We start from the raw sequence: 19,538 nt of genomic DNA, 5'->3' as shown, positions 1-19,538 counted from the left end.
GGGCCATTTGCGGGCTAACTATCTGCCATGGGAAGGGGGGTCTGCTCAACTGCTCTTGTATTTCCCTTCTTATACTTCAGACACCCTCCTTCTAGCATGCTAACTGTAGTTTCTGGCCCATTTATGTTTGGTACAGCTTGGAGAGAGGCCAGGGGTCAGGAGAAGGCGAGGTAAGGGGTCCTGCTTTACTATAACCTTCACAGCTGCCCTGAGCCTGTCATGGGGCCTGACCAGTGTTAAAGCTAATGTTTCCCTCGTGGAGCACTTCTGTGCATTCTTCAGGGACCCTCTTACACTCTGAGCTGTCATCATAGTGATCCTGTGACAGATGCATCTCTCCTGCTGGTCACCTACTCCCCTTCCTCTGCCTACACATGTGGGGTGCACTCCAGTGCCTTTCTGGTGGCATCACCTCGCCCCTCTGGCTGAGTGTCTTGGACAGCTTCTAAAATAATCCCAGGTGGGCTCTTCTTTCCTTGGTCCATGTCTGGTCTGCAGGGCATATGCAGGCATCCTTTAATCCATTAACTAGTTACATGGTTCTTTTGCAATGCTCTCTATCAGAGCAAACAGCCATTTTCTCACCCCTTAGGTATTTTAGATACATGTCAGACACCAGCCTACGGTGTTCCCCAAGTGTTGGGCAGAGTTTCTCAGTCTTGGCACTAGTGAAATATTTGGCTGGAGAAATCTTTGTTGCAGGGGTTGGTCTCAGGCACCGTATGCTGTTTAACAGCATCCCTGGCCTCTACCCATTAGACTCCAGTAGCCTCTGCATCCCACACCGAGTTGTGACAACCAAGTAGGTCTCCAGATATTGCCAATCATTCCTGATTGAGAACACTTGCCCATTTGAGGTTTGGGTCTCACCCATGAAACTCAGTGTAACTCTGCCCAAAGAAATCCACTTCTTGAAGTCCCATCCCTTTGGCCTCTCCAACCTCTTTCATTGTCTGGAGATGGTTTGGCCAGCTAAGGGCCACGGGACTGTTGGTCCTACTTTGACTGTGGGCTTTCAGATTGGAATGTAGATACCAGTTTTCTTGGAGTCACAGCCCAAACCAAGATAAGAGGAGTCCTGCTTGAACATACTATTGCACATATGTGACACGACCTAGAGGCAAAGACTTTAGGGAAACGACTTTTGCAATAAACTATTTGGAACAAAGACATGTTGTTATTTTCTTGGTGACTGCATTTTTGAATATCTTCTCTGTGTATAGTTTGGAGGAGCATAATCTTCTTCACTCATAAAATATCAGCAAGGTGATATCAATAATAGCTTATGGTCATTGGGCATCTACTCTGTGCCAAGAGTTGTCACAAAGGGCGTATTGTTAACTCATTTAATACAGCTAGTTTCCAGGCTATACACTAATATCTTGTCCTGCTTTTTTTATTCTGCAGACACTGTAATACTTCAGTATTTTCAAGGCCCCTTTTTACATGGTATTTTTTGTCTTGGTTTTCAGAGCCATCCAGTGAAATATTTACAATAACTATTAACAGTCCTATTTTATCCATGCATAGAGGTGAGGTGAGCCGTCCAAGGTCATGAAACAAGTTAGTAATTTATGAAATTAGATGTATGCATGGAACATTAGTGCTCAAAAGAACATTAAAGTCTATCTGACCTGAACCCCAGATTTGCAGGTGATGAGGCTGAGGCCCAGCCAGAGACCATTGAGATGTGCAGGACCACAGCTTTTCTGACTTGGATCTAGTGCTTATCCTGCTGTCGTGTGCTGCCTTTTCGAGGATCCAAGAGGCCAGCTGTGGAGAGAAGGTCTATGTCCCTGAAACAATTGAAAACTGACATAGGACATGGGAAAACCACAAGACCAGGAAACTGCCTCCCTTCAAGCAACACGGTCTCCCTCTTCGGTGCTTGTTAATGGTGTGCTTTAACTTTCCTTTCAGACATTGACAGCCCAACAAACCTGGTGACCGACCGGGTGACAGAGAACACGGCCACCGTCTCCTGGGACCCGGTGCAGGCCGTCATCGACAGGTACATGGTGCACTACACGTCCGCCGATGGAGACACCGGGGAGGTGCCGGTGGGGAAGGAGCAGAGCAGCACCGTGCTGACGGGCCTGAGGCCGGGCGTGGAGTACACGGTCCAGGTGTGGGCCCAGAAGGGGGCCCGGGAGAGCAAGAAAGCCAACACCACGGCCCCAACAGGTAATAAGAAAAAGATCAATCAGAATTGAATTTTGAGCATGCGGATTTGAGTGTGCATGATACCCAAGAGGCGGCCTGAGATGAGAGACTTTGCAGAGAAAGTCACAGAGACCAAAAAGGACAGTGAGTCCTAGTAGTGACCTCAGCGAGGTGGTAGTTGGTAGCTCTCTCTGCCTGGTTGTGGTGAGCTGCTCACGAAACCACTCAGCCCACAGGAAGGGAGAAATAAAGCTATGCAGTGGCCATGTTTTCAGCGGACTCAGCAAAGATGTTTATAGGCTCTGATCGTTGCAATGCTTGTGATAATACTTTTAGAATGATTGCCCGTGAAGCAGCCCATGATAAAATGATAAACTAGGTACCCTGAACGTCATGGCAGATGTTTAATGACTGTTGTGATGTGACATAATGTTGTTAAGAAGATGTCGTTCCTCATATATTTTAGGGAGCTAAAAGCCAAAAGAGTATGTTAAGCTTACAATGTGTAGTCTTTTGAAATTGGGACCTGGGGTTCCTTTCTCCCTTGACTCCCAGCAGATTCTGGATGGGAATACCATTGCCTTGTGCTAAGAGAGTTCTAGAAGATGAAATGAGAGTGGTGGGTGGTAGGTATCTCTTCCATGGCTTCAAAGCTTAGGCTTTCCAAATATCTTTTTTAAAGACATTGACAGCCCCCAAAACCTGGTGACCGACCGGGTGACAGAGAACACGGCCACCGTCTCCTGGGACCCGGTGCAGGCCGTCATCGACAGGTACATGGTGCGCTACGTGTCCGCCGATGGAGACACCGGGGAGGTGCCGGTGGGGAAGGAGCAGAGCAGCACCGTGCTGACGGGCCTGAGGCCGGGCGTGGAGTACACGGTCCAGGTGTGGGCCCAGAAGGGGGCCCGGGAGAGCAAGAAGGCGGACACCATGGCCCCGACAGGTAACGGAGCCTTGTTCTTTGAGAATGTAAGACCTCAACCTATGGCTAATCAAGTTTTGTTTTCCTGCTTTGACACTGGTGGACTAGATGATTTATGGAAGAGCAGGATAGTGTCCCTTTGTGGAGATTGCACACACCATCCCTCACCTTCCTTTTACACATTACCTCCAAATAAGGAGCTCATATTGGCCTCATACTTTGGTCTTATAAAGATAGATGGTGATCGGTCCCATCTACCCACTGTTCCTCTGATTTGTACTCAATCGTTGAAATGTTTTGTCTTAAGAGGGAAAAGATATAAAGAAACCATATATGTTAGGATCTGCGAGCCTAGTACTTTAGGGAAGTGTTTTTTTCACTCTGATCTTTTTGAAGCAAGGAAGGGTTATTGTTTTCTTAGGGGATAAATCCTCTCTGAAGCACTGTGTGCTCCGTTCTCAGGATCCTAAAGTTGCACTTACATCCTGTAACAGTTCATAATTTTTAAAGCTCATTCATCTCTGTGTCCTCATTTTTTAAGAACAGACTTATTGAGATATGATTTACTTTCTATACAATGTACTCTTTTAAAGCATATAGTTCAGTGGTTTTTAGTGTATCTACAGAGTTCTACAACCATCACTATTATCTAATCAGAATATTGTCATCACTCCAGAAAGAAACCCCATGTCCGTTAATAGTGCCTCCTGCCCCCACTCCCCCCAGCCCTAGGAAACTATTACTTTCTGTCTCTATAGAGACAGAAGGTCCTTATTCTGGACATTTCATATAAATGGATTCACACAGCATGTGGTCTTTCGTGACTGGCTTTATTAACTACACATAATATTTTCAAATTTCATCCATGTTGGAGCATGTATGGGTACTTTATTTTCTTGCCAAATAATATTCCATTGTATGGATGTAACACATTGTTTATCCATTTGTCACTTGATAAGCATTTGTGCTTTTTCCACTTTTTAGCTATTGTGAATAGGGTTACTATGAGTGTTTATGGTACAACTTTTTGTGTGGGCATATGCTTTCAGTTCATTTGGGTATATACCTAGGAGTGGAATTGCTGGGTCATATGATAACTCTGTGTTTCACTTTTTGAGGAATGGCCAAGTTATTCCCAGAATGGTGGCAGTATTTTATATACCCACTAGCAATGAATGAGGGTTATATTCTTCAATTGCTTCGTCCTCAGAGGTATTTGGTGAGATGGGTAGAGCAGGAATCAATATCCCCATTTTATAGTTAAGAAACCTCAAATACAAAGAAGTGAATGATTTTTACAAGTCACAAAGTCAGCTGATGATTCATGGAGTCAGATTTGTGGCATATTCATTGCATATTATGGTACCTTCGTATCTATTTAGTAAGGCCCATATTTTACAAAGCAGGAACTGAGGTTCAGCTGGGGACAGCAGTGCTAGCTGTCCAGGGCCATGGCTGGCTGATGGCAGAGCTGGGCCTATATCCCCAGTCTGTTGGCTCTGCTCAGGGCTTTTCCTGCCCCTCTGCTCTGCATCTCTGGGCTGAAACTGCAAACTAGCTCTTCTGACTCTGGATACTCCTGCTCATTCCATTATCCTGTGCTGCCTTCTTGAGGATCCAAGAGTCTAGCTGTGGAGAGAAGTTCGGTCTTGGTGACACACCTGAAAACTGACAGGACATGGGAAAACCACAAGACCAGGAAACTGCCTCCCTTCAAGCAACACGGTCTCCCTCTTCGGTGCTTATTAATGGTGCGCTTTAACTTTCCTTTCAGACATTGACAGCCCAACAAACCTGGTGACCGACCGGGTGACAGAGAACACGGCCACCGTCTCCTGGGACCCGGTGCAGGCCGTCATCGACAGGTACATGGTGCACTACACGTCCGCCGATGGAAACACCGGGGAGGTGCCGGTGGGGAAGGAGCAGAGCAGCACCGTGCTGACGGGCCTGAGGCCGGGCGTGGAGTACACGGTCCAGGTGTGGGCCCAGAAGGGGGCCCGGGAGAGCAAGAAAGCCAACACCACGGCCCCAACAGGTAATAAGAAAAAGATCAATCAGAATTGAATTTTGAGCATGCGGATTTGAGTGTGCATGATACCCAAGAGGCGGCCTGAGATGAGAGACTTTGCAGAGAAAGTCACAGAGACCAAAAAGGACAGTGAGTCCTAGTAGTGACCTCAGCGAGGTGGTAGTTGGTAGCTCTCTCTGCCTGGTTGTGGTGAGCTGCTCACGAAACCACTCAGCCCACAGGAAGGGAGAAACATGGCGGTGGCCATGTTTTTAGCGGACTCAGCAAAGATGTTTATAGGCTCTGATCGTTGCAATGCTTGTGATAATACTTTTAGAATGATTGCCCGTGAAGCAGCCCATGATAAAATGATAAACTAGGTACCCTGAACGTCATGGCAGATGTTTAATGACTGTTGTGATGTGACATAATGTTGTTAAGAAGATGTCGTTCCTCATATATTTTAGGGAGCTAAAAGCCAAAAGAGTATGTTAAGCTTACAATGTGTAGTCTTTTGAAATTGAGAACTGGGGTTCCTTTCTCCCTTGACTCCCAGCAGATTCTGGACGGGAATACCATTGCTTTGGGCTAAGAGAGTTCTAGAAGATGAAATGAGAGTGGTGGGTGGTGGGTATCTCTTCCATGGCTTCAAAGCTTAGGCTTTCCAAATATCTTTTTTAAAGACATTGACAGCCCCCAAAACCTGGTGACCGACCGGGTGACAGAGAACACGGCCACCGTCTCCTGGGACCCGGTGCAGGCCGTCATCGACAGGTACATGGTGCGCTACGTGTCCGCCGATGGAGACACCGGGGAGGTGCCGGTGGGGAAGGAGCAGAGCAGCACCGTGCTGACGGGCCTGAGGCCGGGTGTGGAGTACACGGTCCAGGTGTGGGCCCAGAAGGGGGCCCGGGAGAGCAAGAAGGCGGACACCATGGCCCCGACAGGTAATGGAGCCTTGTTCTTTGAGAATGTAAGGCCTAAGCCTGTGGCTGGTCAAGAGTTGTTTTCCTGTTTGACCCTGGAAGAATCAATGACTTATAGAAGAGCAGAATAGTGTCCTTTCATAAGAGACTGCACACACCACCTCTCACGTCCCTTTAACTGGTTTCCTTACAAGTCAGTCCCCTGTGGCAGTTTCCAAAGTGCAGTTTTGCCGTGATTGGATGGTAGTGTCCAGCTGCTCCTGCTCTGAGTGCGTGGATATTTCACTGTGGACAGCATTAAGGGTCTGTCCTTGTGTTTTGAGTGGGAGGAGAAAATGAAAATCAAATGTTGTTAATATTATTAAATAATATGTTGATAACTCAACTTTATAAAATAGACTTTACATCTACCAGAGCAAGTTGATCTATGTGGTGTGCTTTAGCATGAATGAATCATGATAATCTGGTTTTGAGGATAAGGGTAACTTATATGTTATATTTTAATTTTATTGGGAAAGAGATGTTTGGCCGTATTTCTGTAGTGATTTAACCAGCCAACCAGCATTACAAGTGCATCTATGATGTGTAAAGCATATTAAAACTTGTCTTCATTTGGCTGATCCACTCAGCAATGTGTGTTGAGCATTTACCATGTGCTGTGTTCTCTACGAGGCTGTGGCAACCCAGAGGAGATATGGTCGCTGCCCTCTTCCTCTAGGAGCTGACATTTGCATCTAGTTATTAGAATCATCTTGGATGAGATCAGAAGTCTCCATTGACATGATGCTAGAAACAAAATGATTACTGCTTGTGAGCATGGACTGTGTCTTCAGCTGAACCCTGAACGCCACATAACACCATGCCTTGCACATAGTGGGAGTTTGATATACGCTTCCCAAATCAATAATGAGATTTGTTTTGTTATACTCTTGGTAAAGGTAATAGTGTAGATTTGCAGATTTTGGGTTACTGTGCTTTCTGCTTGAGGAGCCCAACTCTGTCTGGTTAGAGAAGACATACGTTAGTGAAGCAGTTAGAGCGTAGGTGACGGAAAGACCACGTAACATGAAAGGGCCTCATTCCAAGCAAAACGATGTGAGTTTCTGCACTCTGTGGCCTATAACTAGTGCACGTTGATGAGTACTTTTCCTTTTAGACATTGACAGCCCCCAAAACCTGGTGACCGACCGGGTGACGGAGAACACGGCCACCGTCTCCTGGGACCCGGTGCAGGCCGTCATCAACAGGTACATGGTGCGCTACACGTCTGCCGATGGAGACACCGGGGAGGTGCCGGTTGGGAAGGAGCAGAGCAGCACCGTGCTGACGGGCCTGAGGCCGGGCGTGGAGTACACGGTCCAGGTGTGGGCCCAGAAGGGGGCCCGGGAGAGCAAGAAGGCGGACACCATGGCCCCCACAGGTAACAGGAGGGAGGAGAACAGAAACTGGGGTCATCACTAGGGGTTGATGCTGCTGCTGAATTATACCACTGCTGCCTTTTGGGTCTGTGACTCAGGGACTGTTTTAGGCAGGTTTGTTGGAAAAAACCTCATTCCCGTACCAAAAAAAAAAAAAAAAAAAAAAATCAAAGCATAGTTATGGGGTACATACTGAACAGTCCTGTGAAGGTCTTAAAACTCTTTCCCCAGGCTTGTGTTTTAACAGCTCTGCTTCTCAGTGATAAAAAATTATAGAATGGTAAAAACAACATAAAATTCTGAAAAAGCACTGGATTAGAGAACTGTTTTGTGGCAAAGCTGTTTTCTGTGGGTTTGCCTTAATAGATGGTGTGTAGTTTAGAGGAATAAGTGTTTCCTTGGAGGTTGGAGCTCTGTGTTCATTTCGGCCTACGCTAAGTTTTGGTGAGCATTTTCCGAAGGCCAGGCCTGCGATCCAGTGGCACCAAAACAAATATGATTCCTGCTGTCTTGCAGTCCAGTGGGAAAGACAATCAACAAGGAAACCAACTGGTAACTATAATTATGATAAGTTCTATGAAGGAGATGTACCTGGCACAGGTATAAAGAATAGCAGGGTAGGGGTGTTTCTTAGACGGGATGGAACGAATCCTGGTTAAGATACATATAGACAGAAACATCCAAATAACATATCCTTAAACAAGAAAGAAGCTTACTCTTCTCTCGTGGAGTGGGCAGAGTAGAAGTGGCCCAGGGCTGATGAGGTAGCCCCACGGCACAGGAGACCCCGGCTCCTTTGGTATTGTGTTCCGTCATCCCTAGGGGGTTGCCTTCGTCTGTGTGGTCATCTGTCCTCATTCCAGAAGTGGAAAGGGACCTGGGAAAGGGAAGGACACGACTGGAACACTGCATGCGTCCTTTAGTTCTTCTCGTGTTCCACTGGCCAGACCCAAGGCACGGTGCCAGACCTCACTACAGGAAAGGCTGGGAAACGGAGTCTTCGGCTGGGTGATCATGTGCCCACCTTACCCTTCTGTTAGACCGTCCTCTCCAATTCAGTAGCCCCTGGCTGCCTGTGGCAGCTTAAATTTTAATTAATTAAAAGCAACTAAATTATTTTCAAAGTTGGACACCCCACATTTCAGATGGTCCAGAGCCACGTTTCTAATGGCCACTGTATTGGACAGGGCAGAGTACTTCCATCATTACAGAGAGATCCGCTGGACAGTATGCTTACGGAAGAAGGGGAGGATGGCTATTGGAGAAAACTAGCCGCTTCTGGCTGAGGGAAGAGTGCACCTGACGGCCCTAAGCTGCAGCAGCTGAGATGGACACGGGACCGCAAGGGGGCTGGTGTTGCTGGAGCGCAGAGGGCGAGAGAGGAGGTGATGTGGGGCGGGTGGGAAGGAGGCAGGGTCACTCACACAGGACCCCACGTGCCTGAAGGAAGGTTACATTTGTTAGAAGAAGAGCAACACGATGTCATATTTGTTTAAAACAGTTTATTCAGGCCGCAGTGAAGAGAATAAACAGAGGACGTGACAAGGGTAGCGTTAGGAGGGTTAATGAAGACTCTAGTGTAAAATCCGGGCAAGAGGTGATGATGGCCATTGGGAAAGAGGAGAGGGAGTATCTGAGCACATATTTTGGAGTTATAAATGGCAGTATTTGTTGATGGATGAGGTGTGGGGCAGGAAGAAAACGAATCAGGTAAGACCGGGGTTTCTGGCTTGAGCAACATGGAAGGTTGGGGCATCATTTTCGGAGAGGGGAGGCTCAGAGATAAATAGGCTCGGTGTGTGGGGGGGGGATGTTAAGACTTTTAGACATTTAAGCTGGAGAAACTTGTGCGATTCCTTGGCTAATTGATTTATTCATCGATCCTACAAATATTGGTCGAGTGTCCAACATAGGCTAAGTGCTGTGCTGGGTATATGGTTGTGGATGCAAGCCAGGGGCTCGTGTATCAGGGAGCCGAGAGCATTGGTTGGCGTTCAGACCCACGGACGTGGATGGGTTCGCTTAGGGAGAGGTGTAGAGAGGAAGACGGGGGCCTTGGTGCCCCATGTTTCCAGGTTGCCGACAAAGGAGATGGAGAAGGGGTCGGGCAGTTAGGAGAAAACCAGAGGAGGGTGTAGTCACGCCAGTCAAGAGCCGAGAGCATTTAAGACAGAGGGAGTGGATCAGCTCTGCCAAACGCCTCTGGGGGTGGCGAGCGTCCATCGGATCTGGCAGTGCAGAGTCGGTGGTGACCTATACTAGTGGGGTCGGTGACGTGGTGTCAAAAATTGCCAAACTTCACTGCTCGAGGAGTGGATGTGAGGGGCGGACTGATAGTGGAGGCATGCAGACCGCTCTCCCGAGAAGTCCGTGGGCTGAGGCGTGCAGAGGGGTGGGAGAGTGGGAGAGGCTGATGGTGCTGGAGAGAGGGCAGATGAAAAGGAGCAGAGTCCTTTAGAAGGCGGGAGGCTTCAAAGTTCAGAGCAGAGAGGGGTTTGTCTGCGTTTTAACACAGGGAAATGGCAGGATCTTGGGCGAGCCTTTTCATTCCTCTGGACCTCCATTCTCTTCCCCTTTTTGTAAGAGACAAGAAGGTGAGAAGATCTGACCTCTCAGCTCTGAGACTCTGTAAAACAAAACCACCACATAATGTGGAGATAACAAGAAGAGGTTGTTCGAACAGCAGTTTGGGTGGCTTGTCTTGTTCGGGAGACTTTTATTGTTATTTTTGTGGAAGCTAGGGAGAAAATTTTCATATTAATGTCCAGTGGTTTGTTTCCCTGGAAAATGGAAACCAGGGGCCTTTCACTCCTGGTTGCGATGGAATTGAATCATTATTAAAGATAACTTGAATGGAAAGCTCCTAGAGACAGGGTCGGGAGGTAGGATGGTCTCCCTTGGCTCTAAAATGCAGCCTTTCCTTTTTCAAAAGACATTGACAGCCCCCAAAACCTGGTAACCGACCGGGTGACGGAGAACACGGCCACCGTCTCCTGGGACCCGGTGCAGGCCATCATCAACAGGTACATGGTGCGCTACACGTCTGCCGATGGAGACACCGGGGAGGTGCCGGTTGGGAAGGAGCAGAGCAGCACCGTGCTGACGGGCCTGAGGCCGGGCGTGGAGTACACGGTCCAGGTGTGGGCCCAGAAGGGGGCCCGGGAGAGCAAGAAGGCGGACACCACGGCCCTGACAGGTACTGTAAAGGCCTGGAACCGGGGACCCTGCACACCCATCAGAGCAGTCATCATCTGTACCTAGGGGTGCAGAGGGGAGTAGGGAAGGCCGTTGTTTCACCTGAGGACATGCCTCAGAGTGGTTCCTTCTTTACCTTACGCGGATACGAGGGCTCTGATTGAGAAGAGTGTAGAGGACGGGTGCCTGGGTGGCTCAGTGGGTTAAGTGTCCGACTCATGATTTAGGCTCAGGTCGTGATCTCGTGGTTCAGGAGTTCAAGCCACGTTGGGCTCTGTGCTGGGAGCGCAGAGCCTGCTTGGGATTCTCTCCCTCTCTCTGTGCCTTCCTTCCACTGCTGTGCACTCTCTCTCTCTTTCAAAATAAATGAACTTCAAAAAAAAAAAAAAAAAAAGAGTGTAGAGGAGGCAGTGTGAAAGTGGAAGTGTGTGGCTTTTCCAGGTGGTTGTGCGGGGCCTCCGTCAGCTTGTCCTCCACCCTGCCCAGCTCCCAGGCTCTCCACCTGGATGTTAGAACCTGGCGGGCCTCGGCTCCAGTTTGGAGAAGAGGGAGGCAACGTAGCGCTTCTGTGTCCACGTCCCGGGTTGGGGGCGGTGGTGAAGTGTCTTTCTCCCTCGCTGTCCCTTTCCAGTTAGTGATCAGAGGGGCCTGGGCTGTTGTGTTTTGCGTGTGTGGTGGGGCCTCACAGGGACCGAGAGACTCCCTGTGCCCACCCTGATGTCCTCGGGTCTCTTTGGACATCTGGGCAAGGGCTGGCCATCCCCTTTGTGGCGGGGGACACCATGTGTGGCCACTGGAGTTAGAGGTGCCTTGAATTTCCTTATAAGTTACAATTAGCAGGATTTTTTAATTAAAAGAGTAAAGTATACTTACAGTAAAAAAAAAAATCAAACTATTCAAAGGAACACGTAGAAAGAAAAACTCTTGTACAGCCCAGACTCCTTAATAGTCAATGCTGTTCCCCAGAGGCAGCCAGTCCCTCCCTCCTTCCTTCTTTCCTTTACCCTCCCTCCCTCTCTCCTGTCTCCTCTCTCTGTTGCCCTCGTTCCTTTCTCCCTCTGTTCCTTCATTATCTTCTCTTTGCTTCACTGTTCCCATTTAAAAAAAATTAATGTTTATTTTTGAGAGAGAGATAGACAAAGCATGAATGGAAGAGGGGCAGAGAGAGAGAGAGAGAGAGAGGGGGGCGGGGGGGAGAGAGAATCTGAAGCAGGCTCCAGGCTCTCAGCTGTCAGCACAGAGCCCGACACGGGGCTCAAACTCACGAGCCATGAGATCATGACCCGAGCTGAAGTTGGACACCTAACCCACTGAGCCACCCAAGTGCCTCTCACTCTTCCCATTTTTAAAGACAATAAGGGGTGCCTTAGTGGCTCAGGGGGTTGAGTGTCCAACTCTTGATTTTGGCTCAGGTCATGAACCCAGGGTTGTGGGATCGAGAGCCCTGCTCCAGGCTCTGAGCTGACAGCACAGAGCCTGCTTTGGATTCTCTCTCTCCCTCTGCCCCTCCTGTGCTTGCATGTGCTCGCTCTCGCTCTGTCTCTCTCTCTCTCTCTTAAATAATAATTAAAAAAGACAACAAGACAACAATATTACCATCTTTGTACTTCACAGAAATGTGGAAGTAATTAAGACATCTCAAGTCCATAACCAGGGGATTGGTGGGCAGTCAAAGATGTAGCAGAGGCCAGCTTAAGATATTTAAATAGTTAAGGTTTTGCTTTGATGTTTGGAAGCAGGAAATTTAGTTCTGTAGTGTGATGGAAAGAATAAAATCCATGCCAGATGTTACACTTTAGAAAGTCAAACCGAGCTGATATTACAGAAACTCAAAATTTGTCAAAACATCCTAATTCAAAACAACAGCTGCCTGATTTCTATTAAAACATTGCAATTCCATTCTCGGCTGAAATGCTACTGAGGAGAAAATAGCCTGGAGACATCTTTTTTGGGAACTTCTAAATTAAAATCACCCTCTATGATGATTTTTCAAAATGGAAATTTTTCATTCAATATCTTATTGGGTTTAAAAAAACGAGCCATCTGACCAATTAATATGGTTTTGACTAGAATTCTTGCTGAGTTTTGGTTTCCCGGTCTCCAGAGTGTGTACTCCTCCCCCTTCCCTCCCTCCCCATCACACGTTCAGAGCCGCAAGGAAGGCTCTGCTTTTTCTCTGCCTCTTCTTCCCTCTCTCTCTTCCTCTCCTTTGCACAAGACCACCACCATCACGCCTTCTCCATGCTTTCTGTACAGGGTGTGCATCTAAGGCCATATGTTTAGTTAGGTAGGAAATAGAACTTTAAATCTCTACGCCAACTTAATGTTTGTCGCAAGCCCCCATTCTGCTGGTGAGTCGGTATCTCTGATTTAGGGGGCATGCTCCTTCTCCAGGGCTGTGTGTAAAGTCTTGGGTGGTTTCCCAGTGCCAGCCGTGGGGTGGGGGGTGGGCAGCTCTGTAGTCATCTTTCCAGGTAGGTGTTTGCCGGGACACGTGGTTTCTGTGCACAGGTTCCTCTCAGATCCGCACTCCGGGTCACTTCGGGAGCCCTGCTGTCACTGGGAATCTGCCTGCTGATCTGGATGACCTGGATTGTTCATACCCACCACTCTTGGAGAATCTGTGGGGAACCTGGGAGCACAGATGCACTGTCTCAGCCCTACCCACTCCCCTCTTCCTTAGTCACCTTGTCCTCAGCAGGTGTGGAATGTGCTTTTATTAAAAAAATTTTTTAAACACTTATTCCTTTTTTGAGAGACACGGTGTGAGCAGGGGAGGGGCAGAGAGAGAGGGAGATACAGAGTCCGAAGCAGGTTCCAGGGTCCCAGCTGTCAGCACAGAGCCCAACGCGGGGCTCAAACTCACGGATCGCAAGATCGTGACCCGAGCTGAAGTCAGATGCTCAACCAACTGCGCCACCCAGGTGCCCCTGGAGTGTGCTTTTAGAAACCAAGGTCATAAGGGGCTGGTGGCAAGGAAGAGCAGAGACCATGCCTGCTGTCGGGGAGGAACTGCCTGGGAACTGCCTGCTGCCATGGGAAGGATAAGTTGGTAGAAAATATGTTAACACATCAGAAATGATCTTGCCTTGGTTGCAGAAATACCGACTAATAATAATTACCTGACTTTCTGTATACAGACATCGACCCTCCCAAAAACCTTCGTCCATCTGCCGTTACACAGTCCGGGGGGGTGTTGACCTGGACGCCCCCCTCTGCTCAGATCGATGGCTACATTCTGACCTACCAACTCCCAGATGGCACCGTTAAGGTACTGGATACTTCTTGCTTTTTCTCTTGGTACCCATGCCCAGCCTCCAAATGAAGCAACTGACCCGGGCCCACCGGCTTGATCGCTGGTGTCATGGCCACCGGCTAAGAAATGAGTTGAGCCTTACTGATCATCTGCTGTGTTAGCGAAGCTGCTGCACACAGTTGTCTGCTGACATCGTACGTGTGGCCTCGTTTTAGAGGACTAACTTTTGTGCCTTCTCCTCGCTATCCATTGAGTATTTGCGGGCTGCACATCCGCCCCATGTTATTTTGTTCTGTTGTCTTTCTCAGGAAACGTTCGCTCCAAGGACAATTTGTCTGTTGGATCTATCATTGTATCTAACGTGCTTACAACCTGGCACACAAGACATGCTCACTAAATATTTATTGAATGGATTGATTAAACCTTCTTTCAGGAGTTATACCTCCCACCTGGAATCTGAAGGCCAGCAAGTTTTTGTAGCTTGTTCCAATGGAAAATTCTTCCTCTTTCTTGTTGGCAAGAGAGAAGGGACGAAGAGGGAAAGGAAGGGCACTTTGATTTGTTCATTATCTTAATGGTTGCTTATGACAGTGCTTCAAGGAAAGTTAGCCCTATGTCTGTAGAGGAAATAAGATAGGTTCAGAAGGACGTTTCCCGAAAGGCCAACAGTGGCCCTGCTGCACAGTTATCAGCAGTCACTTTAATCGCCCTTATTAGCTCCTCAGCCCAGCACCGCTGGCCTTGGTTGCTGTAGTTCGTGTTCCAGCATGTACCTGGAGGCAGAGGGTCCCAGGAGACCTGGTGGGTGCCCCTCCAGGGCGGTCCGTGGTGCCAGTTCTGTGCTAGCACTCCAGCAGGGCTGAATCTCCATGGCGCCGCCCCCCAGGGAAGCTGCTGGGACCCACCTGTATTCTGGGCGCCACTAAGCCCTGAAAGAAACCAAACACTGTGCTCTCAGAGAGCTCCTGTCATTAGCACCAGGGAAAGCCGTTGACAGCTAGGGTGCTGGGGGTGACACACTGAGTGACTGTCTACTGTCTCCTTTGTTTGGTAGGAGGTACAGCTTGGAAGAGGGAACGAGAGACTTGAGTTGCAAGGCCTTGAGCAGGGCATCGCCTACCCAGTCTCCTTGGTTGCCTTTAAGGGTGATCGCCGGAGCAGGAGTGTATCTACCACCCTTTCCACAGGTAATGTTCTCTGAACGAGAATGTGGTAGAGGACAAGCATCGGACAGCCAAGAAAGCTGTCCAAGGAGGAGCGAGTGGACAGAGTGATGGATTTCTCTGAAAACGGGGCAATAGGGTTATGGGTTCAAACAAAATTGATCTCATGGTAGAAAGACTGAAGAGGGAAGCAGAACAGAATGTTATTTTGAGGGCATCAGGGTAGGAAGTGATGTAAACTTGACCTTATTTCTACTACATTTGAAGGGTTTGATGAGAGCAGGGTGAATGAGAAAAATAAGATATTTGCGAAGGGTCGGAAGAAGCAAAGTAGTAGGAGGTTATGAAATAATTTCTGAACAAAATAAATCATCTGGAAATAAGGGACCAGCCCCCCTACTTCTTCCTTGCCCTTCGCCTAACGATGCTACCTTTCTGCTTGACTCCCAGTTGGTGCCCGTTTTCCACATCCTTCCGACTGCAGTCAAGTTCAGCAGAACAGCAATGTTGCCAGCGGTCTATATACCATCTACCTGCATGGTGATGCCAGCCGGCCCCTGCAGGTGTACTGTGATATGGACACGGACGGAGGTGGCTGGATTGTGAGTCTTTATCCACGGGAGGGAGGGGCTGGGTGGCTTGTTTTTGTTCTCCGATTCCCCCGCCCCAGGCTGTAAGGATAGAGCCTGAAGGGGGCGCCTGGGTGGCTCAGTCAGTGAAGCCTCCAACTGTTTTTTTGTAATTTTTCCTAAATGTTTATTTATTTTTGAGAGAGAGAGAGAGAGAGAGCGAGCTGGGGAGGGGCAGAGAGAGAGGGAGAGACAATTCGAAGCAGGTTCCAGGCTCTGAACTGTCAGCACAGGACCCGATGTGGGGCTCAAACTCAGGAACTGTGAGATCATGACCTGAATGGAAGTTGGACGCTTAATTGACTGAGCCACTCAGGTGCCTCTAGCCTCCGACTCTTGATTTCGGCTCAAGTCATGATCTCACGGTTGGTAAGTTCGAGGCTCACATCAGGCTCCACGCTGACAGTGTGGGCCGTGCTTGAGATTGTCTCTCTCTCTCTCTCTCTCTCTCTCTCTCCCTCCCTCCCTCCCTCCCTCCCTCTCTGTCTCTGTCTGTCTGTCTGTCTCTCTCCCTCTCTCTCCCTCTCCTTGGCCCTCCCCTCTCACTTTCTCTCTCAAAATACATTAATTAATTAAAAAAAAAAAAAAAAAGAATAGAGCCTGAAGTACTTCATGGCCAGGATAGAGCAGGCTTAGTTAAACTAAGGTTAATGATTGTGGGGGCTCGTGGGTTTATCAGCATCTAATAATGCCCTCTATGTTTGTATAATGCTACATTTTATTCTCTTCAAAGCACTCTCATAAACGAGACTCTCACACAAAATCTTTCAAGTAAGTGACAGCGGTTATTATTTCTAGTTTATAGATAGGTAAATTGAGGCCACAAGGAGAAGTATCTTGGCCCTTCATAAGAATTAATGACAAAAGTTGGGGCCAGATTTCAGGACTCCGGCCTTCCAGATCATTGGCCTTCCCTTTGGGTCCTCTAAGGCCATCCGCCATGGAAACGTATGACCTCCCTGGGCCTTGGGCCTCTGGATTGAAGCCCTTTGTCCAGGCTCTGCATCCTGCTGTGCAGGTCAGAAGCGAGGCCTTGGGGACTTTGCTTTGAAGGCTAAAGCCTGAAAGAGGGCAACTTGGCAACGTGCTGATGGTCCTTCTGTGTGGAGGTTTATTCCCTCCGGCCGTTGTCTGCTCCCACCACATGGCACCTACTTTGATTGCATCAGCCTGATCCAATTATATGATGAGCTGTCTCTGAGGGTTTCGATCTGATCCTTCCTTCTCCCCCCACCCCCTTCTCCCAGTGCCTGAACAGCTAGAGGCTCTCACCACTCCAGACCAGCATGCGGCCTTAACCTGCTGTGCATCCGGAGCTCACTCTGGGAAGGAGAAAGCATGATCTCCTAGTGCTCAGACTATATTCATTTACACGTTCGCTCAGGGGCCTGGGAGACCAAAGACACTTGAGCAGCCACGGGTAAAATGATACCATCCGCTAAGCAGCAGTGAAGAAAACTTACTATCCGCACAGCTGCATCTGATGGCTGAAAGGCAGGAACTGGATTGGATGGGAGAAATTCCTGATTGATTTGTAAAAATAACCGAACACCTTGTAGCACGGGAGGGTTTTCTACCTGAGCAGAGCCATTGAGCTGTCCCTGCTGCTTTGCATCAGCACGGTTGTAAGCGTCGGGTCTCTTCAGGCCTGAAGCCAGTATCCTGCGTCTGTGTCCATAACTGACCATTGGCAGAATGTTTGTGTTGTCTAGTGTGGCCTTTTTGAAAGCCAGCCTCCCATCGGGAAGGAGACGTTTGTCTAGGGCAACCTCTAGAAAGATACCTGCCGGTGTGTCCACCTGGGAATCCCCAAGATTTTTTCCAAAATTACTTATTGTGTGCCTATTGTGTGTCAAGCACTGTTTTATATACTCAAGAACCAGTAGTGAATCCCTGCTCTCAAGGAGCTTGCCTTCTGGGGCCTGCTCACGCCAAGGACCCTTACCAGGAAACTGAGGTCAATTCCAGAAGTAATAAAATCCCTCTATGTTCTAACCAATACCGGTGAACTAATCCTTCACCCCCTCCCAAGTCTTGTTTCTGACCCAGACTCCTGAAGATAATACACGAACTGAGCTTCTGTAGGGCCCTCTTCAAAGCGATCACAGTCCAGAAAACATGCGGAGTCCTGAGCACTTCTGCACCAAATCTTTTACTGGCGTTGTCCCTGATTTGGGGTTCAAGGATCTTTTGTCACTGAGAGATGACCTCAGTATGTGGCTCTTTTAAATTGAGCTCCTAAAATCCTTTTAAGGATATTTTCCTCCATGGGGCAGCAGGAACTCCTTATGTTTAAGAGGCCTGAAGAGCTCTACCCCGTGGTAGCTGATACCACAGGAGGCAGGCCAGGATGAAGACAATCCGGGAGCACTTAGGTGCCTCAGGTATTTCCGTCTTTGTTCTCCATCTTGCAAGTCTTAAGGACTACATGAGAAGCTATTTCCACAGGCAATTAAATGAGATTTTCATTTTTTTCTCCCAATTGAGTCAGGACGTTGAGTAAGTTCTAGAGTGCAGTGACAGTTCTGTCTTGAGACATGTTGCCCGCCTCGAGACTTCTTTGCTGAGTGGCTCTTGTTATCCCAGACAGTCCATCATCAGGTGTTTTCACCTCATAGAAGGGGAATGGACTAGATTCTCTGGGAGTCCAGTCACGCTGCCTGATCAAGACGTGCAAACGCTCATGGTGGGTCAGTTCATTTGGAATCTGACACAATAAAATGCAAACTAACAATTATAGAGATATAATAATAACTTGTAGCAGTATGTGCCAGTCTCTGGCCTTCACACTTTCATGATTTATCATGATTAATGATCTTGCTACAGCCTCAGTTTAAGAGAATGACAAATGGGCTATTAACATCTTGATCTAATAGTTTAGAAAAGTGAGGCTTGTCAAGGTTCACTAAGTTGCCGAAGGACACAGGTAGTAAGGGCAGAGCTGGGTCTAAATGGCGATGGAGAGAGCATCGGAACCATTTTTTTGGAGTTTTCCTCACTAAGCTGAACATTATTAAATATATATGTATATATATTTACATTAGTAACATTATTTACATTATTAACATTATTAAACATATATGTATATACAAATATATATCAGTGGGAAAAACCCCTATCATGCTTAGGTACTCTATTCATTGATTGGAGAATGCCTTTGTAATGCATCTCTCCTAGGAAGGCAGAATCAAATTTGAGCCTGATCTTGTACTATAACTAATTATGTTAGTGGGAATGTAATTTGACCCGGTGTACAAGGAACCAAACATTGGTAACACTTCTGCCCTGGGATTCCACTGTCCATGGTATAGGAAGTGTCCCTGGGAAGGTACTGGAACAGGCACCATGCTAGGAAATGACCAGTTAGCTCCCCAGAATCTTAAGAAATGATTTTTGGAAAATAGACTCAGTAAAAGCTGGTATTTTCAAATGTTCTTATAAAAGATGAGATCAATGTTTTATCCTTGCATCAGTCATTACATAATAAGCTGATTAGTATTTAATCTGGCTAATTGCTTTTCTGAACTTTCACATCCGTAAAATGGCATCATGTATACTCGCCCTGTATCCAGCCCTTAACAAAATGCTCAGTAAATGGTAGTTACACAAGTGGGTCAGTAAGTAAAGAAATGAAGGAAGTCAAGAGAGGAGTGACAGTCTCTAAAATAAGGACAAAAGGGGACAGGAACAACAGTGTTAATGCAGTATGTAATTATGGGCCTGATCATTCCCTAAGTCCTGCTCAGCACCTGGGTATTGTAGAATGTTTTTACACTTGCCATTTCATTGAGTTCTCCTAGCACCTGTGAGATAAACACTTCCTTCCCGCTTCTAACCCTGTTTGTCACCAAG

The 19,538-nt window shown here is 47.8% G+C and overlaps 1 protein-coding gene across 3 annotated transcripts in view; it reads left to right on the top strand.

The window, feature by feature from the left end:
- Positions 1-19,538, top strand: part of TNN (tenascin N) — a 63,691-nt gene that overhangs the window by 31,070 nt on the left and 13,083 nt on the right. For 2 of the 3 annotated variants that reach the window (XM_053209829.1, XM_053209828.1), the window contains 8 exons: positions 2,846-3,109; positions 4,863-5,126; positions 5,783-6,046; positions 7,182-7,445; positions 10,376-10,639; positions 13,779-13,909; positions 14,949-15,081; positions 15,508-15,659. In XM_053209829.1, the coding sequence (XP_053065804.1) occupies positions 2,846-3,109; positions 4,863-5,126; positions 5,783-6,046; positions 7,182-7,445; positions 10,376-10,639; positions 13,779-13,909; positions 14,949-15,081; positions 15,508-15,659 (1,736 nt within the window). Of the gene's footprint in view, positions 1-1,920; positions 2,185-2,845; positions 3,110-4,862; positions 5,127-5,782; positions 6,047-7,181; positions 7,446-10,375; positions 10,640-13,778; positions 13,910-14,948; positions 15,082-15,507; positions 15,660-19,538 lie in introns of all 3 variants that reach the window. The other variant, XM_053209827.1, reaches the window with a different exon arrangement.

This window comes from Acinonyx jubatus, chromosome E4 (genome assembly GCF_027475565.1).
Source record: "Acinonyx jubatus isolate Ajub_Pintada_27869175 chromosome E4, VMU_Ajub_asm_v1.0, whole genome shotgun sequence".
Taxonomy (NCBI): Eukaryota; Metazoa; Chordata; class Mammalia; order Carnivora; family Felidae; genus Acinonyx; species Acinonyx jubatus.
The sequence above is the reverse complement of the archived record's forward strand: the minus strand, read 5'-3'. Positions and strand labels throughout refer to the sequence as shown.